Genomic DNA, 27699 nt, shown 5'->3' on the forward strand with positions numbered 1-27699 from the left:
ATAATGTTGTACCAATCTCTACTGATACTTCCATCTGAACTATCAACACTCAGATGATTAGTGGCTATAACATTCTAATAGTTTTTGTTAAGAATTCAGTTAACCACGTGGCCTTCCTGGACGGAGAAAGCTGCCAATCATGAAAATACCAAGTTGTCTCATTGTTGATGTTAGTATTATTTTTTTTTTTTTTCAACAGAAGTGAACTTGAATCATGTACTATGAGGAGTGTGATCTCGGCTCTCTGCCGAATTTTATGTGTAGTTATCCAGGCCTACTACACTATAGCGTAATCATGTGCCTTTTGTTGTTGATGTTACCAATAAACAGTTAAAGACAAACCTGTATCTTTAAGTCATTTCACCCAGGCAACAATCTTCACTATCAAATAAATTATTTTGTAATCAAGAAAAGAAATAATTTTCAATTTTAATATTAACATTCATTATTGGCTATAATAATCTGATAATTCGAGTTACAGCATTCATTATTGGCTATAATATTCTGATAGTTCGAGTTACAGCCTTCATTAGTGGCTATAATATTCTGATAGTTTTAATTACAGCATTCATTAGTGGCTATAATATTCTGATAGATTTAGTTACAACATTCATTAGTGGCTATAATATTTTGATAGCTTTAGTTACAACATTCATTAGAATGTAGAACATTCATCAGAATTGTACAACATTGAAAAGAATTGTATTTGGCAACATCGAACAACATTCATCAGAATTGTACAACATTGAACAGAATTGTATTTGGCAACATCGAACAGCACTCATCAAAACCGTACAACATTCATCAGAATTGAACAACAGTGAATTGAATTATGTTTGGAAACATTAAACAATATTCATCAGAATTGAATAACAGTGAATTGAATTATGTTTGGAAACATTAAACAATATTCATCAGAATTGTATAACATTCATCAGAATGCTGTTATAACATTTTGATGCAATAGTTGTAATTATAACATTCATATATTAGTGGTTTCAATATTTTGATACAGTAGCTCAATTTCAACTGTATGGTTATTCATATGATAAGTGGTTACAACTTTATGATATAAAGTCTAGTTATGACATTCTTTTTATAAACTGCTAGCGTCATATTTAAAATGATAATCTTCAAGCTACTTAATTTTTATATTTAATTAAGAAATGAAATGTGAATGATTTAAAAAAATGATTCTTATGATTTATAGTGTAAGTCCTGCTTTTTCCCCCAGAAACACAAATAGGTGGCTAAATTTTTCAGTTGTTATTAATTTTAAATGAATAATTCGTTTCTTTCATCTCTAAGCATAAGCAAAAAAAAAAGTTTAAAAAATAATTTTCAGTGCATTATTTATGTACATTTAACATAGTAAATAGATTGTTTAATATTTTAATTATAACTAATATTAAATTATCTTTCCTCTTTTATTCGATAACCAATTTATTACTAAAATAGATTATCAGATAATAATATTATTATATTTTTAGATTATCCATTGCTTCTTAAATATTTAAATAACCAATTTATTATTTTACCAGTTTTTTTTTCAAATTCTATCAAAACGGAAACAGAAAACATCCTTACTTTTGGTGATGGTAGGAGGTTCAGGATCTTCTCCTTGTCTGAGAATGGTGACCACATCCAGAGAGGTGCCGATGACCATCAGGAGAGCAAATAATCCTATCACCGCCCTGAAAAAATGAATAGGGGTTTTCATTTCAGTTGTTGTTTTAAAGTTTCATCAGACTTGAATAAGGCTTTTTTTTGTTGTTGTTCTTTGTTAAACTGTATAGAGTTACAAATATAGTGATTGATAATTTAATAATAGCAGCCATACATGACAGTATAATAATATATAGTATTTGGAATCTTTTATAGTCTTACGATATTGTCAACAGCAAAGTGTACATTTTGCAGCTAGCGACAGTGAAGTCGTAGAATATATGAAGTAGTACCCATTCTGTTGATGGTTCGGATGCAGCGGTCTATCATTTTAGAAAGCATTGGGACAGAATAAATTTGTAATTTTTTTTGTTTGTTGGCGTTGAGATTGGCTCCATCCGGATCGAATTCCCATTAATTACGATTTGATCCATCTGTTTAATCTATCAGTGCCTCCAATCAAAACTTTATCAGAACTGAAAATGCTTCTACAATTTCCATAATGCTAGCAAAAGTTGCACAAAAAGTTGGTGATTGCATCTAAGTGTTGTAAATATTTTAAGCTAGTTATTTATATTAATCACATGTAATTATAATAGATGCTAGTAATTAATCTGTAAGGCTGTAATTAATCGGATGTCAGGATTAAATCCCAACCTTCCTCCTCTCCCTAGAAGAAAAATTGTCCTTCCAATGTCTTATACTCAAAGATCAGATCAGGGCATTGAAAATGCAACCCTAATGCTGATTTATAAAACAGTATTTTCTATGAGTTTTATACAGCTTATCATTAATTCCTGGATGTGCATTTTTTAAAATGCTCAAACATTAATGAAATTTTGCGCCATTCATTTTTTATACATTCATTATAATTATTGATTTCAGTATTTCTGTTCTGACAGCTTCGAAATATTTTCTACCAGTACTTTTTTTTCTTTTTTATTATTTATTTATTTATTTTGAATCTCTCTTCTCATATTTTCATATACATTCTGTATAAGAAATTTAGCTTCACCCCGTTTATTAATTTTAGTTGCAGATACTAGCAAATAGGGAAAGTTTTGGCTGCCCTGTATATAAATAACAGAACTCTCAATATACCTTTTAATAGATAGGATAAATTTAGTTTATATGATTTGATTATTATTTCATTTAATTTATAAATATTAGCTGTCTTGCCGATCAGCTGGTTTACCTGGATTAATGTTCGCCAAAATTTGCAATTAAATATTTCATGTAATTTGGTCTTAGTAGCTGTTTCATCAAAATATTTAAGCTTCTTATTTTGATAGATATATGATTCATACCATTTTAGAAACCTTGCATAATTCTGTTCCTTTTACTAGGCATTAAAAAAAAATGCATGCACTCGAATATTTCTAGTCTTTTAACAATGTTAATTTAACTTAATTTCTAACCTAAAACAATGTACACTATGGTATTTTTCTTCATGCTATTAGCATTTTAAATAGAAATTTAAATCTTACAGATTCTTTTCAGAATTAAACAAATATGTTGATTACTTTTCTGAAATATGCTTTGTCAATAATGATTTGTGTTCGGACAGTAATTTAATTTCACTGTTTTACATGTTTCTTTATTTTTTATATAATACTGATAATAATTCGGATTGTAAAACAAGAACAAAATATAGCTTTCAATTTTAATATGACTTTTAGCAGTAACTTTATGTTCTTCCAGAATTCTTATATCTATGTATTATTGTTCGTGATATGTTTTTGCTCAGAATTTGTGTCTTTTTATTCTTGTTATAAAAATACTGAACATATTTTTGAAAATTAATTAAATATAGGAAAAAATCAACGCGGGAAAAATTGGTATCAGTGAAAAGATAATTTTTATTTTAAATTTTAAGATGATGCAACAGCCATTTTTGTACTATAATGTTTACAAAAGTTAGTGCGAAAAACGCTAAAAGTTTGCTTAATTCTTAGTTAAAATTCTATTTAAAATTTCAAAAGAAAAAAAATCTTATGAAGTGCACAAATTAGAAATCTAGTAACTCCTTTCTTAATCTAGAAACACAAAATCAACTGAAATTCATTGATAAATTTGTAAAGTTGATTCGATGATTAGAAGATGGGTGCGGAATTTCAATGAAAGACATGAAAATGTTTTATGAAGAAAGAAGTGAGTACTCGGTCTCTGATTTATGAGGATTTTCTTAGAGAAGAAGAATCACCATTGCAACGCTAAAATACATTTTCGTCAGATTTCCCGCTCATTTCTTCATCATCGCAGACGATAATTTTCTGCGAAGAAGGCATACAAAAACCCGTGTTTCACTGAAATAAATGCTTCAACAGTAAAAATAATCTACACATTGTACTTCATTTTGCAATTAAAATGTTTTTCTTATAATCCTTTCCCTTTTTTAATTGATTGATGAAATTTAGTTTTTTACTTTTTTAAAATAACTCTCGTGCATCCTGTAAACAAAAAATAAAAGTTCAATTCACATTTTTAAAAAAAATTTGAAGCTTATTTTTTATAGTTTGAAACGTTATAGATTATTAATTGCATAGACCGTTAAATTGATTAGAAAGCTATCTATGTAGTTTAAAAATATGTATCTTCTCTAAGTAAAATATATATTTTAGTTAGAGCATTTGTAAATAATAATAATAATAATAATACTGAATATAGATAGAGAAAATTTCGGACCAACAGAGCTTTTGCGGTTACAAAATTTGATTTTAAGAATGATGCTTACAGAACTGCAATTTGACCATTGGTGACTGTAAAAGATTGCTTTGTTTCACAATTTACGATATCGGTGGTGCCCTTTATGTTTAACTGAGAAGGAACTGAAAAAGAAGAAGAAAAATGCAATCAGTATCGTAAAATATTTCTAAATATTAAAGTGGCTATTTCAATATTGCGATAAATATGCTAGCAATATTTTAGAAAAATTGTGTTTTAATAGTAAAATAATATTTTTAAGACAGCAGTGAAGAAACTTTTGCTGTAATTTTATGGTTTGTAATGCAAAAATATATTTTTCTTTATTTCTTTAATATAACTTTTGGAAAATCAATATAGAGCTTACTTTGGGCCATAATATTGTGCACATCCTCTTTGGTGCAGGCACTAGGAACACATGCTCCCATCCTGAACCTTAAAAGATAGAACCAATGGGCATTCCTTGCTGTTGCACCAAAACTCTGAAATAAATAGAAAAAATATTGCATTTTAGTACGCATAAGCTAATTTTCGACATCTAGAAGTAAAGTTGGGAAAGAGTAAAATAAATTATCTTACTGTTTGCTTCGCGCTGATGTTTCTTAGTTCTGGAATGACATGGTAAAGAGTATAGAGTTGTGGTTTCGGGGGCAACAGGGGTTGAAATTCTGAAAGGCAATATTTCCCTCTCTGATGTTTACTGGGATCGTCCGGATCTTTCAGTTCAGGTATTTCTAGATCCACACACTCATCGTAGTCGCCTAGGTGTCCCAAGTTACCTTCGAACATACCTCCACCAGGCTTGCCCCATGCGTCAAATACTGGAAAAGAAAAGATCTATTATTACTAGTATGTAATGTCTCCTTGATTCAAGATCCTGTTTCGTTCCAAGTGATAAGTAGTAAGTCGAATTTATAAATTTCTACACTATTTTCACTCAGATGAATTATAAAAATGGATCACAAAAATTCAATATGTGTACAATTTGTCAATCCACTACATCTATGGATGTAGTATCTTCAAAGATATTAAAACTAAATATTTTCCGACGATTTATGGGATTAATGTTAGATATATTATAGCCAGACGAAGGCTCATTATTATGGTTAAGGAATTGCTGGAATTTTCACTTGAAGGTCAAAATTTTTCTGGAAGAAGTTATTTTTAATAGTTTTGAAATTTTATATTATTGTAGTCTTATATCTATTTGCTTATATAATGATCCATTGTTGACACATAAAATTGTAGTAGGTATTTATCTGTAGTGAATTACTGCTCATATTAATGCATTTGGTTATATTATAGCTTATTGTTAATATAGGAACTTGAGATGAATCTTTAACTTAATTTCGAATAAATTTATTGCATACAATAAATAAATAAGTGAATATTTTATTTACACAAATATTATATTAATAAAATACAGCGGATTATATCATATTAATAAAATATAATGGATATTTTATTTCCACTTGTATACTGCAGACTGTATTTACTTTATATTTATTGTACTAATGTATTTTTATTATTTATTTTGTAATTATTATTATTTATATTCCTATTTCCTTCACGGTATGCTTTAGAGACGGAGATAGTCTTGATGTATATTTTTGCAATACGGCGCATTTTGAGGTTAATAATGAAGTACTTGTATAGAAGGGAATCGAGTATGCTCTTTCGAAAAGCATTATTTACTGTAGAGGGATTCTATCCTCAGCATGATACAGATCCATAATTATAACGGAGAGGTCTAGCTTACTACGTTTCTTATTTATATTATCTAGTATGCTCTTTCGAAAAGCATTATTTACTGTAGAGGGATTCTATCCTCAGCATGATACAGATCCATAATTATAACGGAGAGGTCTAGCTTACTACGTTTCTTATTTATATTATCTAGTATGCTCTTTCGAAAAGCATTATTTACTGTAGAGGGATTCTATCCTCAGTATGATACAGATCCATAATTATAACGGAGAGGTCTAGCTTACTACGTTTCTTATTTATATTATCGAGTATGCTCTTTCGAAAAGCATTATTTACTGTAGAGGGATTCTATCCTCAGTATGATACAGATCCATAATTATAACGGAGAGGTCTAGCTTACTACGTTTCTTATTTATATTATCGAGTATGCTCTTTCGAAAAGCATTATTTACTGTAGAGGGATTCTATCCTCAGTATGATACAGATCCATAATTATAACGGAGAGGTCTAGCTTACTACGTTTCTTATTTATATTATCGAGTATGCTCTTTCGAAAAGCATTATTTACTGTAGAGGGATTCTATCCTCAGTATGATACAGATCCATAATTATAACGGAGAGGTCTAGCTTACTACGTTTCTTATTTATATTATTTAAATATGCACGAATAAACAAAAAAATAGAGAATATATCACTTGATGAATTTATAATAACCTACTGTTAATATCTGTTCGCTAACTATATTAATAATAACAATCTAATCATTCCAATGACCTTTGATGCATTACATACTATTACTAAAAAAGAAAGTACTATTTGTTAAACTTGAACAATAAGCAAAGAGTATATTGATTGGTAGCAATATTCTCAAATCTGTGAAATCGGTCCAGTTGTTAAAACTTGTGGGTTTATCAAAATATTGATAATGTTATATATCTCACAAAACTTTAAAAAAGTGGTGTAAATGGGCGATCATTGATATAACTACGAATCAAAAACGAATGTAAAATAAAATTTTCTAAAATCAGTACTGCATTGATGGCAGGGGACTCTAATAAATCATCGCCTCACAGAGAATGCACAGCAGTGAAACTTCCCTTGGGGGTGGAGGGCTGTGAGCGATCGTTGACGACTTATTTCAAAGTGATAAGCTTCCAAATGAAACAAAAATTTCAAAATGGTTATGAAGCGCTGAAGAAATATTTCCAGGTTTTCTTAATTTATTTCATATATAGACAAAACCATATGACAAATCTCAAACATTTAATTCGTTGCATTTTAGAATTATCACATTAATATACTTATGGATGGACAGACAATCCAAAATTTGATATTCCTTTTCCAACTCGCTTTATTGTTGATTTATTATGTTCAAAGACAAACAGGCAAAACTTTTCAAAATGGTGGTGGTGGAGGGGAGGGTTCAAATTCAAAAAATTCTGAAATGTGGAATCCAAATCTATTCGATTTATATTCTATCATCTGTTTTATGATTTATAGCGTGCTGATGAATACTTTCCATTATCTGATCAAAGTTGCGAAGTGCTTTGCATATTTACTGATAAAATACACGTAAAGGAAAAAGCTGACATGACCATTCTTAATGCTCTAGTGTTTTTCCGAGTCAAAAGTTAATGGAGCGCGAATGCACCCGTTATCTAACGAGGTTATGCTCTGTTGACTTAAATGTTGAGCATTAACATTCCATGCTATTATTAAACGAAACATTTCATTATTGATAATCTGTTAATTGACGGAATGCTAGTTATAGTTTGAGATAATAAAAATGTTATGTGGGAAATCTATTTCGGTTGTTGCAAATAATGATTTAATCTACAAGTAATATATAAAAAAATTTAAGTCAATTCCTACTTATTTTCCTATATATATATATATATATATATATATATATATATATATATATATATATATATATATATATATATATATATATATATATATATATTATATTATTTATGTTCGGGTGTCGCGTCAGTAATCTTAGAGTTTGGCGACAACTTGTCAACCATTTGACGATATGGCGACGGATTTGGCAACCAAATAGAAATTACTGGACAAATTTAATTAATTAATTAATATTTGAAAAAAACTGCATTAACATTAAGTGTCATGCACTACAAGTTTTTAAAAAAAATGTATTTGAACTTGAGTGGATGAATAAAAAGTATTTTATTAACGATTGAAAATTTGAACAAGATATATAAATATTTATATATAGGGAGAGTGTGAACTAATAGTAGGAATTGAAAAAACGAAGTACTCTAGACGTAAAACGCTGAACGTCAAAAACTTTATATAATGTGTTAATGAGTTTGGTTTCGAAGAATTTTTTTCTTATGCTTTGACGGTGGAACCTTAACCATGATAATTTTAAACATCTAATGGAAGGGAAGAAGACAATTTTTAAAAAAAGTCCCGTAAAAAATAATCTGTACTAAATATGAAGTTCATAAATCAAATGAACAAGCTTTTCTGTTTTAAATGAAATTATTAGTTAATGAAGTAAGTTGATAAATCAGAATGAATAAAAAAAATGTTGCATTCTTAAAGTGATTTGAACAAAATTCGTGATATTTTGAAAAATTTCATTGAACTCGATTTGTTTCTTGTTTTTAAATATGGGAATTGTAATACAATATACTGAAATGTAATATATTGTATTCTTACTTCCTGGTATGCTGGAATTTTGAAATTTTGTTCATTTATGTATTCCCGATAGTAATAAATTGTTTGCATATTTCTGTATCTTAATTATACGTTAAACTTAATGAATTTTGGAAAATAATGCATGAATAGTAAATAATAATGAATATGTGAAAAATTGATTTAAGATTCATTAGTGTTTTAATATCGAATCACAAATTAAAGATTAAAAAGTAGATAATAATTAAAACGAAGGAGATTTCTTTCATTTATATTAATAAAAATGCTTTTAAAAGCTATTTTTTTAATAAATTTACCATGCCTTTTTTTAATGATGCCATTTTATCACTTAAAAGAACTTTTATATACCTTGTATTCTCTGCATATATAAGTCAAATTTGTTATTTTCGTATGTCTATCTATTTTACAAGCTCTGTAGCATAGGATTAAAAACATTGCTTCATAAAACGTATTTCAGTTATTGTTGAAAAATTTCTTTTTCTCTCTCTCAATTGGCGGATTTTTCTACAGTGCTTTATGTTTCATTAGGCCTACTCATTCTTGCGTAGTGTTGAGCTAACATCTCAGCGAGAGGTTGTCAATTACCAAACAAGCCTGCCTAGTTAGACTTAAAGTAAATATTTCTCTAGCCACAAGAGTCTTAACCCTGACCTACAGGAAAGCTAATTCAGCCGAAAGTTACAAATACGCCTAGAGGCACTCCATTCGATGGCTTCGCTTACTTAAATGGCATATTCACAACTCAGATTACGGATTCAGTTTTTTTTTTTTTTTTTTTCAGTGTTATGAAAACGTTGGTCTTTCGTAAAAGTGCTCAGATTTTGTAAAGTTCAAGTTGTGATATTCTTATTAGTTATGGATAGTTAACGGGGTCAATCCAGAATGTCTGTTGCCAGACTTTGTCATTCGTATTAATGATAACACGAGTCTACACATAACAGAAAAGATATTAACCGATGAGATTGAGATAATGGGTTACTCCGACCTGCCACTAAGGCAACGGATTTATCTGAATGATCGAACCATCCGGACAGCAACACTGGCGGGAAATAAGTGTGAATTCTAAGGGCCATTACCGGCCACGTTACAATCCTTCCGGCGGAAAGTACGCCCCGTCATCAGATCCATCAGTCCGTCATCCCATCAGTTGACCTACCACCATTTCTCTTCCTATCTGGGTGGCGAGAACCAGCCACCATACCGGAAACTCTTCATCCTCATATTTGAGGTGACCCCTGGTAGGAGAAAATGAAGAAAAATTCTTCTAAAACTAATTTTTTTTAAAAAAAATGATTGTTTTGTTTACTAGATAGATTTGCTTCATGTCGAAAAAGATGAAATTTTGCAATCCATTTTTCAGTCACTTTTAGTTCATCTAGTGGTTCGAAATTTTGGACTCTTGCGTATTCTCGATTACAACACATTATTTTTTCAGAACTCTGTTCTCTGTTGATATTAATTAATTTAAATTTTGATGTTTTACCGGTGGGCTAACTAGTTAAGAGTTTAAGTAAGAGTAGATCTCAATATTGCATCGTATAAATTAATTTAAAATTAAAAAGCATTCTATTGTATCGTACATTAATAAAATAGATTTTTATAAAATGACTTCAATAGAATTATTTTTAACGGAATAATGTAGTAAGAAATTTTTATTTTTAATCATTATGTACATTAAGTATAAATCATAAATTGTACATATTAGTATTATTGTGCATATTAAATGTACATTATATAATTATAGAATTGTATTTATCATAAAAATGTAAAATTCCAGGATATGACTCTATTTGGAGCAACGAAAGATGTAATGTCTCGGATGGCCTGCGATTCTGGTATTTATACCTCAATACGCAAATTATTTATGAAAGAATAAAGAAAATAATAATTGATATCTTGCAAACGATCTCAAGATATCACTGTCATTATCCATACAAAGTATAATACTTATAGAAAATATATTACATTGCCTGCTTTAAATTAAAGTATGTAATAAAAAATGCTGGCAAAAGTTTTTTGAAATTTTAAAGAAGAATATTTTTAAAGACTTTATTCACAAAATAGAAAAATTCTAAAGACAATAAATACAAAAACTATTGTATCAGAATTTTGAAAAACAGGTTACCATTTAAATTATAACTTCTGTTTATGACATGGTCGCAGTTGTACTTGCAGGACAATCACAACATACTTAATACAAAAAGGCAGTTATTTGTGCAAAAATTTCCTAGACTATAAAAACAAAATTTGTTTTACAATTATAAACGTGTAAAACAAAAGATAGGATGGTGCAGAGTGTAAATCTACATAATAGGCCTTTTGTGATTATACTACAAACTTGAATTGGAACGTCTCAAAGGATATGTAGTCGTGTAAACCGTGTCTGAAAATGTCTCTTATCTTTCCAGACAAACAACAGGAAGGGATTAAACCCATTTAAATGTTAACTTTCTGAATATATTTGCTTGCAGTTGCTTTATGTAATCTCACCAATAGAAAGTATGTGGGTCAAAGTAATAAAATGGCTAGTTAAGTGTTTTTTATGCATAGAAAAAGAGGAAAATACACATCTCTTATTTATACAAAGAAAATTTTACTATATATTTTTTAATATTTTGAATTTTATCTTCAACAAATAAATAACCATTGTTGTTACATTAGCGATACTAGTAAGAAAATAGTTAAAAAAGAATTTCTTACTTAAATTCTTTTATGTAAAGTAATTTTGCATGTAATAATATAACTGTTTTAAAAGTTTTAACGCTAGAAATTATTTTCGCTTACATATAGGACACAATTTTTAAAACTTTCCTCAATCACAATTCCGCCTCGATTTCTTTTTTAAAACATTTCTATGACGCCATTTTGTGGCTGAAAGAGCATTTTTGAAAACTTAAATATACATGGACAAAAAAACCCCGAATTATGCATACAAACATTTAATAATCAAGCATCTTTTATCTTGCTGTAATGCATAAAAAAAAAGTGAAAGCAATTATTAAAAAAATAATTAATCCATTAATTAGAATTAGGAATAATTTAATATAAATAAAAGGAGGATTTAGAACTAACTACTTTTCACTCACATTTATTCCATATAATACATTACCTTATAATTTAATATAAATAACATTATAATTTAATATATACATTATTATATATTGTCACATAGATGAGGTGAATGTAGTAAGAACAATGGAAATGAACGTAAGATTTTATTACCAATCTAACTGATCGAGAAACTACTTATATACAGTTAAAGAACATTCCAGACTTCGAATTCTCGCAGAAAATTGGGAATTTAAATTTACATAGATAACATAGATTTGCATAATTAACATAAATTTGCGTAACTTTGCATAATTAACATAACTTTGACATAAAGCAAATTGAAATTAAAAACCAATTTGCCTCGCTTGTGTTCGAACCCGCAACCTTCCGTTCAGCTAGGAGGTGCTTCGTTCAGCCGACTGAACTATGATGTGCTTGGTCGAAATGAACAATTTTCGCTACAATATTAATATTATATAATTAATATGTACATTATAATTTAATATAAATAAAAGGATTATTTAAAACAAAATACTTTTCATTCATATTTATTCCATATAATACATTAGAGTAGCTGAGTTTTTGAAATAGTCTTTAGAACAAGATTTCATTCAATAAATTTTCATATGATTTTGTCATTCAATAAATTTTCATATGATTTTGTCATTCAATAAATTTTCATATGATTTTGTCATTCAATAAATTTTCATATGATTTTGTCATTCAATAAATTTTCATATGATTTTGCATTATATGTTAGCTGCCATTTAAAAATATCAACATTTATTGCTAACATCAGAATACATCTCAATAATCAGATGATGCATTTTGAATTCTTAGCATTCCTAAATCTCAATCCTTCAATTTAAAGTTAAATGTAGCAGAATTAATTTTAAAATTTACGAGTAGAATTAATATCTAAAGCAAATTTTTAATCTTTTTTTTCGACAAGGTTATCTAAAGTGAGAATCTTTTTTTTTTTTTTTTTAAATTTGCTGATGTAAATTTTTACGAAAAGAATGAAAAGTTTTCAGTTTTTCGTAATTAGGCAGCCAAAATGATTTCCTGTATATTTCACATATTATTACATCATTTTTAAAAAGCTATTATATAACTATTATACAAGCTATTATACAAAAACAATTTAGGAGGATATCTATGATGCGTTTAGAAGAAATTTTTTGCTGGGTCGTTTGAATAGATCATTTTTAGAAGGTCGAGGTCTGAAATGAAGAAAAATGTTCCATTATTGTATTATGGTCTTTCCCTCTAAGAATTCTCCAACAAATATATCAGCTAGCGCATTTTCCTTGATTTTTTTCAAGCATTGCATAACTTTATATAAGTATAAATATTGGTGTTGCAAAATGTTACTCTTGTGAAATCATAAATAGTTTCTTATGACATTTCCTGCTTTAGAGGAACTTCCATGAATCTGCTTCTTTTATAGATATCTATATCTATACTTATAATAAAGCTCAATGTGTGTGTGTGTGTGTGTTGGCGCTCTACAGACCAGGTCATTTGACATACAGCTATCAAATTTGGTACATGTATACCTTAGAGGTCGGGAATGTGCACCTAGGGTCCCTTTTTTTGAAATTTTAATTAGAATTTTAATTATTAATTAAAAACTAACTTTCCCGCCAAAAAAATCTTCCATTTTCCCCACCGCCAACTTTTTCGCCAAAATAACCTTCCATTTTCCCCACAGTTTTTTTTTTCTCCCAACAGTAATGAGGCTAGGGTTAATATTTTTCGGCGGATTACTTCAAATGATTCTGTTTATTTTCTTAATGTTTTATGCATTTAAAATTAAACATTGTTAATTAATCCATGTTTCAGATTCATTCTGAAGTACTTTTGAATTAAAATAACACAGAATAAAGGAAATTAAAAATGTCTAATCTGCATAGCGTTACCCCAACTGGCGTAGAAAAATTCACGCATTTGCGTTACTTAACTGGCGAAGAAAATTCACGCATGCGCATTGTTCTGATTGTTGTCATGACAACCAACCACTATCAACGGATGATTTAAATTATTTTTAGGTTAGTTGCATGCTTTTGTAAGTAAATTGTACTTATGTTAGTTATATATTTTTTGTATATGCTTATAGTTTTAAGTACACTGTTTTTTAAGTAGTTTTTTTTTTAAGTAGTTTTTTTTAACCTGTTTTCAACGATTTAAATTATTTTTAGGTTAGTTGCATGCTTTTGTAATTAAGTTGTATTTATGTTAGTTATATATTTTTTTGTATATGCTTATACTTTTAAGTACATCGTTTTTTAAGTAGTTTTTTTAAACCTGTTTTAGACCGATTATTTTAAACGATTCATTTTATTTTCTTAGTGTTTGATGCATTTAAAATTAAACATTGTTAATGAATCGATCTGTTCATGATGAATCTGAGAAATTTTGTTGACAAATTCTTGAGATATTACATAAATTAAGAAAGATATTCTTTAGTGCCCATAAAGTTTAAACCCTCAGTGACTCTATTATCAGTAATCATATTATTAAAAAAATGCTTTGTTTCAGTAAAAAATATTATTATATTAATTGCAGATTAATCATTTCCACTTTAATTTAAAGCATAAATTCTACGGAAGCTAACAGAAAATCAGAGAGATACATATCACGTTATGACTGAAGGCCTTTATAATATTATGAGTGAATTATATGACTATCAAAATTTGAAGTTTTAAAATATTTTGCTGAAGAATCTATTAAAGTTGGATAAAATATTTAAAGTTGCATAAAATATTTAATTATTAAAATTTTAACGAACATTAAGATTGGCGAACCGGCTGGTCGCCAAAGGCGGCTAGTAATTAATAAATAAACAGATAATATTAGTGCAAATATATTAATAACCCGTGGTCAGTGAAATCCTTGCCACAATAAAATAAAGAAAAGCCATAAAAACGAAATAAAAAATAATACTGAATTTACACGTTGATTTTTCTTCCAGACAATATTATCGTTTGATGAATTGCAGACGATAAAAATCGAAACAAATGAAAAATAAGCTAAAACAGAAAGAGAGTTAGGGTTAAAAAAATGAAAGTTTTTAAAAAAATTGCTGCAAATTATGTTATAGGAATTGAAATTATATAAAAAAAATAATTTAATGACTCCTGGGTTTATAATTTTGAACCTTTCTAAATCATAGAAGAATTAAAATTTGTCACAACGAATCAGCAAAATAAATAAAATAAAACTCTATGAAAAAAAGGCATTTTGATATTTCTTATTTTAAATAAGAGATAAATTTCGAATAAAGATTTCAAAAAATTATGAAAGATTATAGCATTAGAATGCTGGATGCAAAGATTTCAATTTTAATTCCGAAAACATTTTAGGAACATTGACAGTTTATTCAAAATTTTGTAAAAATGTGCAAAACAAATTAATTTAGAATGACAAACATTTTCTTTCCAGGTGCATTGATTTTTTTCTTCAATTTTCAGTAAAATAATGGTTATAAATCCTATAAGAAATATAGTTTAATAATACAAATATGTTTAATAGATTTTGAAAGGCATGAAACATATTTGTGGTTTCTACTCTCTTAAAAAAATGTTTTGCACTTGCGCTGTATATCAAATCCTTTGTTTGTCCTACTTAGAATTTCATATAATATAATTTTCATAATTTTATAACAGAAATACCAGTAAAGTGTCATTAACCTCATCAGTGATGATATAATTTTTCCGTATTGGCATCTTTATCTGAGAAAAACAAAATATTTTAATTTCCTCTGATTACGATGTAATATCTATTACATGACTGACCCATAAACAGTGACCTTATTTAGAAACAAATGAACGAAAATAACGAAACCTGAAAAATAAGAATTGCACAAATCTCCGAAATTAAGAGGTATTTATATGTTGATTCTAATATGTAAAAAAATGAGTGTTCAAATACGGCTCCACTTTCTTACGTCGACAACAAAAAAAAGAACTTCTGATTATATAAAAATCTCTTATAAATTGCAATCAATAGAAATTTTTGTTATGAAACACAACATGAGAAGAAAGAGAAATAAAAAAAGTTGAAGTTGCTTGATGCATGAACTAATTGAGTTGTCCGTTGTTTTTTGTTTTTGTTTTTTTTCATCGCACGCAAGCAATTAAATTTTTAACATGAATAAGACAAAGGATATTGTTTCTTTTTGATGGGCCGAATGTTATGCACCATTTACTACTCGTAAAATTCTTCCTTTTAATATTTAGAACATTTAATTAGCTAATAATTACAATTGTATCAATCACAAAATTTATTGAGAATATCTGAATTGCTTTTGGACAGGAAGGATGTTTTGTTGTTTCGATGCATGCGTAGCTAGAAAACAATTCTGAAATGCCTTGAATTCATTACAATGAATTGCACGAATTTTTAAAACAGCTTTCTTTGAAATTTTTAGTGTTTTTTGTTAATAATGCGATTGGAATTTTTTTTAAAAATATACTTATAAGTAATAATTGATTCTGATAAACCATCTCAAATATAATAATAGACAAAAATTTTGATACGCGAAATTGTTTATTGTAATAATGACGAGAGAAACAAATAATGTCGAAAGAATAATTTTTCTCCATTTAAAAATGTTTTTGTTAAAAATAAATATAAAATTAAAATTTATTTTAAAAAGAAATTAATTGAATTCAGTTAAGAAATAAAACGATTTACTCTCAGATGATATACCTAATTAAAACCGTAATCCCGAAACTTAATAATATTTGACGATTAATTCCTGACATGCTTTAATAGTATTCTAAAAATCGAATTAGTGTTTTAGACACATTTTTTCTCAATCGATTGGAACCAAAATTTTTTTGCATATTAGAATTCTTCACTATTCATGTTTAATCTGTGTAGCGAATTTCATATATCTCTGTTTTGTAGTTATGTGTTAACTTAAATTAGAACAGCCGGACAAATTGACTTCCTCTGAATAGATTTTACTCAAAATTTGATACAAATCTTCAAATTTGGTGTAAAGACTGCATATTAAATGTTATCCATCTAGCTCAAAGGGTTTTTGAATTATCTTTGTCAATATTTATAGTTATCTTTGTCAAGTTCGAATTTTTTTACTATTACTATACTTTCTCTGTACTACGTATAATAAAGGCTGGGATAGCCTGGTTGGTATGGCGTTGGATTCGCATCCCGTGGGTTGTAAGTGCGAATCACGCCTGCCGAAGACTCTTTGTGTGTGTGGTGGCCTGGCGCACGTATAAATCTGTCGCGGTCATAAAGTCCTCCAAGTCGAAAGTATTACCACTGGAGGTACTGGTTCAGAGGTCATCTTTCTCTGGTTTAGGTCTAAATTACGATCTGTGGATGAGTGAATAAAATGCGTGAATGAAGTCCAATTCGTAAAAAGGGTTGTAAAGCGTGAGTGGCTAAGACGTATTCTTGTTCCTAGAGGGCGCTACTTAAAAAACAAAAGACACACCCTTGGTTTAAAATCCCTAACTTCTAAAGTCAATGGGCTTGTCTATGACAAATGTCATTATTAGGTAATAACTTAAAATTATTACTGGTAAATAAACGTCCAATAGGATCTTGAAATAAAATCATTATAATAATAAAAAATTGTTCATTAAGATTTCAATTATGCGTTCCTTTCATTTATTTATGCGTATTTTTACGTCAGTCCCATGAATGCTATAAAAGCTGTATTTTACTTCATGCTGCTTTCAAAAATTTTATAAATTTATTACTTCTCTACAGGGGGTGACATAAAAAATTATTCTAATTTAAAATAAACTCAAAATTGACTCAAATGTTATTCAAATTTGATTTTAAAAGTGTGAAAGGCAGTGTTCTATAATCCTACTGAAACGATTTTTAGCTCTGAATCAATCATGTTTATTTACTTTTAGAAGTTGTTATTTACACCACTTCCTTAAGAGCTCGGTTGGTGTTTCAGTTTTTGGTATTTAATAAGGTCGAGGCTAGGTAGCAAAATAGATGTTTGCACTCCAGGTAGCTCCATTTAGACTATCGTCGGGTGCATCCAGGCCATCTGGAATGCTCGCCTCGTAACCCCAGGGGGCACGGAGTACCCCAATTTCAAGTGAAAGTACCCTATTTTTTCCCTATTACAGAGCGTTGAACCGATTAAAGAGATCTTCAGTCGCTTATTCTGAGCGGAAGGAACTAATCTACTCTTTGCTTGATCTTCGTCGTTAAAATCGTTTTTAGAAAGTGGAAAAGAAAAAGAAATTTTTGTTTATACTCGAATTAGCAAATTAGTAGAAACTTTTGACAAATGAAATAAAAAACAAATACTTTTGGCAATTAAAATATTGAAACAAATAAAATAAAGAAGATTTTTGAAACAAATCTTTTAACTCATGCCTCTGATCTTGAAGAATATATATGTCTTTGGAAATATTAAAGTTTGTCGGAATTTTAAATGTGGGAAAAATTGATAGTCTTAAAATGTCATTCTTTAAATTTATATATGTAGCAAATTAAATAGAATTATGCATCTATTAGCAACTCTGATTAAAAGGAAAGCGACATTTTGATATGATTACTTAAAACTTTTATCGATAAAAATAAATATAAAGAAGGCAGACTTTTTGGCAGCTTTCAAAGACTTAATTTTTCTTCGTTTATACTAAATCTATTCGTGGTATATGAAATGGCAGGTTAAAATTTACTCTCAGTTGTATTATAATATACTAAAATTGAAAATCAATTACATTTCCAATATTATAATTATAATTTCACTTATTTTACTCGTTTTTGAGGTGTATTTTGTATTGAAAGGCTGTATGAAAGCTCTTCAGTAATTTTTCATGGAGCGCACTTTGCCTTTGTAAAAACGTGGATCTTATGCAAGAACAGGTAATTCATTCTCAAGTCTTCCACGGTAACGCCAGTGTGAAGTGGAAGCCTTGAGTCAACCCTTTTTATTCTAATGAAGTTCACATAAATTAGAATCGCGCGAACATTCGCGTGTTTGGTGTAACTAAAACACGATATTTAGTTCTTACACCAAGCATATTTTCTTTGAAATAATAAAAATAAGTCTATACTATCTCAATTAGTGCAATACATTTCGCAAATGAATAAAATATCTCAAAATGCATTAAAATATCTTCAAAATATAAAATAAAATTTTTAAAAAACATTTATTAAACATATATAGCTATCCTTAGAGTTAACCCTCTGATCCTCTAATCCTAAGTGTTAACCCTCTGACTACGTAATTTTTTAAAAATCGCTATTTACTATTATTTTTTAAAATCGCAAATAAGTTCAAATATTTTTCAAACAAAGTGAATTGATGCTATATATTACATGATAATAATATGATATAATAAAAATCTGTAATCGTAAAAATAAATACTCTAAACTGCCAAAAACGCGGGATGCAATAGAAAAGGGACTGGTTGCCAGCCCGCGGACAAATCTTACAATACTTACAGTCATGATATTTGGCACGTAAGTAATAATAATAGAAGATAATGCATTTCAAAGCCCAAATTTTAAAATTTCAAGAAAAAACTTTTTTGTGATGTTTTGTGTTGTTTTGCATGATTTTTCACATGTATTTGACCATAACATCATTTTTAATGATTTTAGAAAGAAAAAAAATCAATACCCCATAGAAGAGAGCAAATAATGAACGCTCTAAAGAAGACTGTTTGCACCACTGATGTAATTTACTAAATTTTGAGAAATTAAAAAAAGAGAAAAAAAAAATAGTTAACCTATTCCAAAAAATCCGTCATCTTTTTCAAATTTACTGAGACTATTTAGAATATTTCTCTAAAATTTAAAACAAGATTGACCGATATATCTTTTTTCATTGATTTTTAATTTAATGTTTTCTGAATGAATCGATAGATTTTCTTCACCTGATTGGCGGGGAGAAATTTTGCTATTCAAAACTATACAGATTTGATCCAGCATTATAATGCCATTCTCAGATGGACATTTTTGAGGAACGTTTTATAAAACATCCATTATCTACAAAATATAAAACATCCATTATCTGAAACACAATTTTCCTCCTTAAAAATGAATTTACCTCTAAGCGACCAAATTACTGACAATAACCAACTGACCACACTTTCAAGAAGCTAAGAGAACAAAGCGGTCGGTTTACAGGTCTCTTTTTAATCCTTCATTGTTCAACCCCCACCAAAATAGAACCAAAAGCACAGTGAAGCAAGAACGTTTCGCTGCCTGATCGGTTTTTTGTGATACTCGCCGCTGGCAACTCCAACTGCACCGATAATTCTCGTTGCGTGCCTTTATTAGGTCATCGAGCTAGTTTAAGAGCTTTTTATTAGATCCGTCACTAACTGCGGAAGAAACGGAAAGTACCGACCGGAGTCTTACGCAATGGGGAAACCGCCAGACAAACCTCTCCAACATTTTGCGGTTCTAGGATCAGGAATCTGCCGTGATTAATTTGCGACCTGAGGAAAAAGAATGTTCTCAGGGTAATTTTTGCCTATCAAATTCCAGAAGGTAGATGCTACGACATTGCATTTTATTTTTTATACATCATCTTTTGAATGTTTTTTTCCTCTACTCTCTTACAAAATATTTTATGAAAGATAAAAGTTCATAAGTCAAATCTGAGGTAAATAATTAGAAAAATGATAATAAAGAAAAGCAGCGGGGGTGTCTTTCAAAAATTTTACCGCATGCTTTCAAAAAATATACTTGTGAATTATTAACCGCATTGGAGAACAACAGTTACGAAATATCGGAAATATCTTATCAGAGTGCGATCATCGGCAGTTTTTGGCGATTAAGCTCCGGGATGCGAGACAATAATACAAACACAGAATTGTCACAATCTCAGTTCGAATTTTTTGGCGACTACAATATTTTATCGTTGTATAGTTTCTCGAGAAAGTGCAAATATTTAAAACACAGTAGTAACTCTATAACTAAAATACTACAGCATGATAGAATTTTATTCATCTGCCTTTATTTTATTTAAAAAAAAACTTTATAAAAAACATCTGTTAGTGCACCGTCAAAATCAAAATATGCAAAAAAAAAGTGTTGTAGTTTTACAGTTAGAGGAAATCAAAGTTCTGGAATACACATGTCAATCTTGAATATGCATCTTTCTTTAACCCTTTAAAGGGCCATTTTTTTCTAGTCATATTATGTTAAAATATTTTTAGGCTTGAAATTAGAATAAGAAAAGGGATTCATTTAGCTTATTAGATAAATTTAATTTGATTAATTAATTAGGTTAATTAATAATTAAGTAACAAATCAAGACACATCATTTTGTGTAAGATAAAGAACTGAAGCCTCTAAGTTTCTGTCTTTCTAAAAAAATATGTCAGAACTGATGCCAACCTACATAAATTCATGCAAAGATTGATAAATTTGGTGAGAAGCATACTTCCCACGGTCTTAAAAAGGGTTAAAGAGCAGAGAAATTCAGGAAGAATTGATTCTGTAGAAATAAAACAAAAGCAAAAGTGTTATATGACAAAAGCGTAATATGTGTTTTCGTGCCATTGTATCGTTTATTTAATGCATTAGTGATTTTTTTTTATTTCAGAAGTATGCGTGTCTTATTTTTTCCTTCACGTAGAATATGCGTAGAATCATTTTAAAAGCGAAGACAGCTATAGCCCAAATACGCTATTAAAGATGTTTTAAAGAGTATTTTAAGAAATAATAAGACCATTTGAAGCTAATGATGTAATAATTACGAATCTTTTTTGAATAGCTTATCGCAATGATTATAGTTAATGATTCCTCTTATCAAAAGAAAGGTCAAACAAAAGGGCTAGATGAGATATTTCAATAGAATACATTTTTAGCACGTAATTAGTCGGGCAGCGAAACATGCTGACGTGAAAGATGTTCCTGTTCGGATCTTCATTTCAAATTGCATTTCTATTTAAAATTTCAACTTTTTCTCGTATGTTTCTTCTCTAAAAAAGCAGTGGACCATGGCTAATGATAAAACAAAAAGGAATATCTTGAATTTATTTCCTTATTTCAGATTATCAAAAACTCATCAAGGAGTTTTACCGTCATTTTTGTATCTAGTTGTATGATAGTACATTTGAATCGAAATATATTCCTTTCAAAACCAGCAGACGATTTTTTTTTCCTAGAAAGCTTTGGCCTTCAATAAATGTGAACATAGTCATGGACAAAATTCTATATTTAAAATGGCAATCTGGCAACGAAAGCGAATTATTATTTTCTTTACTTTTCTGAATATTAACTGCACTTTTTAGCATCTGCCTTTGTATATAAATTCAATAGTTTTTAGTTTTACAATTCCATTAAGAAAGTTTTCGAATTATTTGGAGGCTTAATTTTAGGTTAGATATACTTTAGATTATATAATCCTTCATAATTCTTGTTTCAAAAAAATTATGAACAATTTTCGAAAGAAAAATCGTCTGCGAAATAAAAGTCGTTTAAAAATGTTTCATTTCTATTGGGGAATAATATCGTTCTCAGAATTGTTTAAATACTGTTATTATTTATCAGTGTTTATGACATATAATAATTCTGAAGTATTTTGTTTTTTCACTTAATTTCTTTCAGTTAACAATTATTAGAAAAAAATAGTTATCTCCAAGTTTAAATACGGAAATTTATTCACAAAAATGTTAGAAATGCAAACTTTTTTCTCTTAATTTATTGGTTTATATTTTTATTAATTTATATTTTAAAAAGTTATTAAAATATACAAAAAATGGCCTGTATTTCATTAAAAAAGCACAACTCATGAAATATGTTTAATATTCAATAATATTTTTAGAAAGTTGTAAAAATCTCCAAAATCTCTGTCCAAATCTCGACTTTCAAATTTTTTGACGATTATTGTGCTTTCTCTATAATACAGATACGAGAAAGTAAAAATAAGCTCCATTTTCAAAAAAATGTAATTTTTCATGATTTAAGAACAAAGAAATTTTGCGAAAACAAGTGGGTAAGTATTTTTTTTTTCGGTTTTTAAAAACAATGACATACTTGCTTGAGGGTTTTATAACGATTTCAAAATCTTCACTAGGGAAAAATAATTACCTTCTGTACCTTAATTTAAAAAAAATGATGGATTCCCTAATATATCTCTTTAGAAAAGGAAAGCAGACGATGTCGTGTAATTGATGACAAAACTGGGAAATCTGCTTTGCTGTACTAATTTCTCATACCATCTTTCAAAACAGGCCCATAGTTCATTGCAAAACCTTGCTTACTTACCGAGTTCCTTACGAGGCCAACTCTGGAAAGGGGCCTAAAATGTTTCAGGGGATGAATGAAGGTTCATAGATGAACATTTTAGCAAAGCATAGCTTTCCTTCTATAACCGGTATTATGGGCTAGATTAGATTATACAGTGCTTCCTTTTATATTCCTTTTCATTATCACGCAAAAAAAAAATTATACTTATCAAGCAAGGATGCCATATAGCGCCTCTTTTTAGGTGCCTTTTTTACTATCCCGCAAAAAATAATAATAATAATAATTTTAATCTTGTCAAGCAAGAATGTCAAACTTGTCACCCGCATGTCGCATTTGACCTATAGTTAGAATATTTGCCGGGATAGGTGATAATATGGGAAAGTTTTAACAAATTTATAAATAACTTACCAAAGTTTTAAACTCAAGTTTAAATATTGGTATAAATATGGTTATATAATAATATAAGTTTAAATATGGTTTTAAAATCAATTTATAAATCGCAAACTTAATTTATATTTCTAATTTGTTATTAGCTTTTTAATCATATTTAAGTACAACAATATTGTCCCAAAAATATGCAAGTCCAGTTGCAGTAGTCACCCTGAAACTCTCTTGCATTCTCCCTAATCAAGGTTTTATCCCGATCTTTCACTTAAGAATTGTGGATTTCAGCAAGGCAGTGAAAGCCACGAATACTTCATTTTTATTTTCAGAGGTCAGCACACGAGAATTTTGTGTTTCGTAATATGCAGAAGAAAACTAATTATGCACTTCTTATGTTTTTACGGTTGATTGATCAAATCCAAAATTTGCACACACAAAAAAAAGACTGCAATTTTAGAAACAAGATTACATACCAGATTTCATTTATCTAAGTTGTAACGTTTTCAATTTATTGCGTTTACGAGCATTCGAGCATAAACACCGATATATTATCAAAATTTGAGGAATTCAGTTCAAAATTTGACACAGATTTCGTCACGTGTTAAAAATGTGTATCAAATATAAACCATTTAACTCCTTATTTAGGTTTGTAATTATCGAATTCGCTTGCAATCTGACGGATCAACAAATTTCCTGAAGATGGAATTTGTCCAAAATTTGAAAGAAATATATAAATTTAATGTTAAGATCAGATACCAAATTCCATCCGTTTAGCTCAAAGCATTTTTGAACTAGCGTGTTCAGAGACAAGAAGACATAATTCCAAAAATAAGGTTTTAGGTTTCAGGGAGTTTTAAAACCTCGAGTTCGATTCTTTTGATAGTAAAAATACTTTTTTACTCCATATATCTCGTATACAAGAAAGTAATAATTGTGTTCATCTTGCCCGATTTTCAAATATGTTAAAATATAGTTTTAAAATACTTGATATATTTTTTAAATAAAAGAAAAACTTTGCTTTCATCATTTTTGCTAGATAAATATCAAATTGACCTAAATAATGCATTTAAAAGAAATCAACAGAATTTTCACCAATTCTATTTTAAAAGTGAAATTCAGTAGTCCTCGGTATCTGAAATTTAACAAATCGTCGCTTAACAAATCTCTCAAAAGCTTAAAAAAAGCTTTTCTCAAAAAATAAAGATTACTTTAATTTTTTTTGAACTTGATATCAACTTGAGACTGTTTATTAATATTAAATATTAAACAAAATCAGAAACGATCAAGTTGATTGCGAAAAATACTGTTTTTAATTCTTATTCTAAAATTTGGAAATCTGAAATGCTGGAATCTGTTGCATACTAAGCAACGAGATACTGTTTAACTAAGCTCAGAAATTCGTAAATCAAATTAGAAGCTCTGATAGTTCCAAATAATAGTTTAAATGTAAGAAGAAATCTAAATTAAGAACGCGGTAGTTGCTTTACCATTTATTTGATCTTTCTCGCATTGTATGATTTCAAAATAGATCTACTATTCCCATAATAATCAATGATTTGTCCTTCATTTTTACTGTCTATTAAATTTAAAATTTTCAGAACTTATTCCTAAAATAAAAGAAATTTTTATTCAATATGCAGTTAAAAAGAGCTTTAAAGTTTGAAAAAAAATGACACAAACTACTTAAATCTCAGTACAAATGTTTTATTTTAATTGAATGAACGAAAGTTGGTGAAATCTTCAAAATAATATATATATATATATTTTTATTCATACAGTGCAATTTTTCAGTGCATAAAAAAATTAAGACATTTCCTGTTTCGTGCCATAAAAACTTTTGCATTTTATTCAATTTTTTTTCAACATGATAACGTTTTATAGATTGTTACCACGACCTAAGGTCGTGCTGTTACACGACTGTAAATTGCGTCATATGACATGCGCGTTGAAAAACATCGCTCAAAACGCAGCAAAAGCCAGTCCTTTGAGCCTAGAGCATCAAAATTTGGCGTCCATTTATTTCTTGAGTAATAGTAGCTCATTAAAGAAAGATCTTCGAAAATTTGATTAAATTTTTTAATTAAAAGGGAATACAAATTTTGATGTTTTGCCTCAATGACTTCAGAGTATAATATTGCATCAAAAACAATTATACACTTCTTTAAAAGAAAATTAGCTTAGTGACAACGATTTTAATTCCATTTAAATTTTTCTGCACTTTTAATAAATTTTTAAATATATTTTTAATTATATTTTGTATAATAATTTCCATTGTTTTAGTTAATCTATTTATACTTGCGCTTCGATGATATCAAATAAATTTTTTGTGTCCACGTTCTCACTACTATAATAATGAGTAAATTTTTAAAAATAATAAAAGCAATGAATCAATTCTGGTATGGGTTTCCGAATCTCCTTTTTTTTTAATTTTTATTTATTTATTTTCATTTTTGCATGCATCATCCCCAAGTAAACAAAAAACGAACATTCATACATTGTGACGATTTCGTCTGCTACTCATCTGTCTATACGGCTTTATTTGGCCGAGAAAAATGATTGACAAACTAGCTCACTCTCTTTAACGCGTTCACAGATGATGGATAAACAATTTATCTTTGGAACAGCGGGGTATTTTAACAAATATAGTCGAGAAAATAACATAATGTTTTCAAAGGATTGTCAAATATGAATCAATCTAAATAAACATATTGGCTGTCAGGCTTTTGTTGTGTGGAAAAGGTAATGATTGATTTCTATTCTTTTATTTGCTTGAAGATTAATTATGAAGAAGTTACATGAGTTAATAGAAGAAAAAATAATTTAGATTAAAACATTAATAGCATCAACCCTTCTATAATGAATAAAGAAGCAAAATGTTGATAAAAAATTATATCTTGTGGACATAAATAAATCTTCTGGATGCAAGAAAACATTATTTTTAATATAAGTAATAAAAATAAAATTTATTTGCAGACAAAGTATAAAAAAAGCATGAAATTTAAGTAAGAATATCTTTAACGAACAATACAAACATCCAAACGATTTTTTTATATGCATTAAAATTGTTGTATCTTTGGCTGAAATGCTGCCAGTTAGGAAATAGAAATTTCTCTTCGGAATTATAAAAAATAAAGAAGTTCAAGAGCGACAAAAAATAAATAATGCGGTTTCTTGGGTCCAAACAAAAACGAGATTTCAATTCCGTGAATTGCTGCACATTTATATTTTTATGTTTCTGTTTTCTTTGCTGCCTCATAAAATCTTAGCTGTTTAACATTACAGGCTCAAATTCCAGATTATATTCATTTCTTGGATGATTGAACACTGTTGCGATATTACTACGACAATTATTTCATTATTTTGGTCTTCCAACCGTGAAGATTGTCACTTTACGAAAAGTTTTTGAGAACACGTTTGTTAAGAAGTCTATTTAATTCTTCTCTTGGTTTTTCAAATTTTATTAATGTGCGATAAATTTGAATAATTCAGTGAGTTGTAACTTTGTTTGGTTTCTTTGTGACATTGATAAAATGATTTTTGGCATGCAATGCTTATATAAAAAGAAACATTCAGATTACATAATATATTCTGTTAAAAAAAAACTATCAAAATGTTTTATTTCCCAATTTTGAACTAATTTTTCTAAAGTCGATTCAATTCCAATCTATAAACTTCTTAAATTATTTTTACAGTGATTCATAAAAGATGTGTTCATATATTTAAGTGTTTAATAACTATACTATTTATAATTTTGATACAAAAAATAAAATAATATTCGATTGTTCAACTCATGTGCAAAATAATCTCGTACCACACGACATGACGGCTATGAAACATCATTAATATTTATAATCTATACAGCGATTATCAATTATCATTAGCCGAGCAATGACATTCATTTATTGTCGGGAGATTACAATTCTGCTCATGGATTATTCTACTCATGGATGCAAGCGAATTAAATAATAATACATGAGAATAATATTCTATGTATTTAAAATAATAAGAAAATCGAAAGAACAAGCCCCAGCCTCCAACACTGGTCGGATTTCACCAATTTTTATTTCATATGAATGCTTATGACCCCTAGATATATCGTCAATGGTCACCTGTCCTTCACCTCATTTCAGTTTCCGAGAGAAATCTTAGAAACGCTACTTCATTCCACATTCTGTCTGAGAAAAGAAATCGCGCCAAAATCTCAGCCAACGCATTGATTTCTCCTATTTTTATTTTATTTGAAAGATAAATCTGATACATCATCAATGGTCCCTTGCCTTTATTCAC

The 27699-nt window shown here is 28.7% G+C and overlaps 1 protein-coding gene across 1 annotated transcript in view; it reads right to left on the reverse strand.

The window, feature by feature from the left end:
* The window catches only part of LOC129971070 (nose resistant to fluoxetine protein 6-like), a 96165-nt gene that overhangs the window by 32213 nt on the left and 36253 nt on the right, over positions 1-27699 (reverse strand). Inside the window, exons 2-5 of the mRNA XM_056084541.1 lie at positions 4948-5189; positions 4736-4850; positions 4400-4493; positions 1588-1694 (exon numbers count right to left, since the gene is read on the reverse strand). Coding sequence (XP_055940516.1) covers positions 1588-1694; positions 4400-4493; positions 4736-4850; positions 4948-5189 — 558 coding nt within the window. The remainder of the gene's footprint in view (positions 1-1587; positions 1695-4399; positions 4494-4735; positions 4851-4947; positions 5190-27699) is intronic.

Source organism: Argiope bruennichi, chromosome 6 (assembly GCF_947563725.1).
Source record: "Argiope bruennichi chromosome 6, qqArgBrue1.1, whole genome shotgun sequence".
Lineage (NCBI taxonomy): Eukaryota > Metazoa > Arthropoda > Arachnida > Araneae > Araneidae > Argiope > Argiope bruennichi.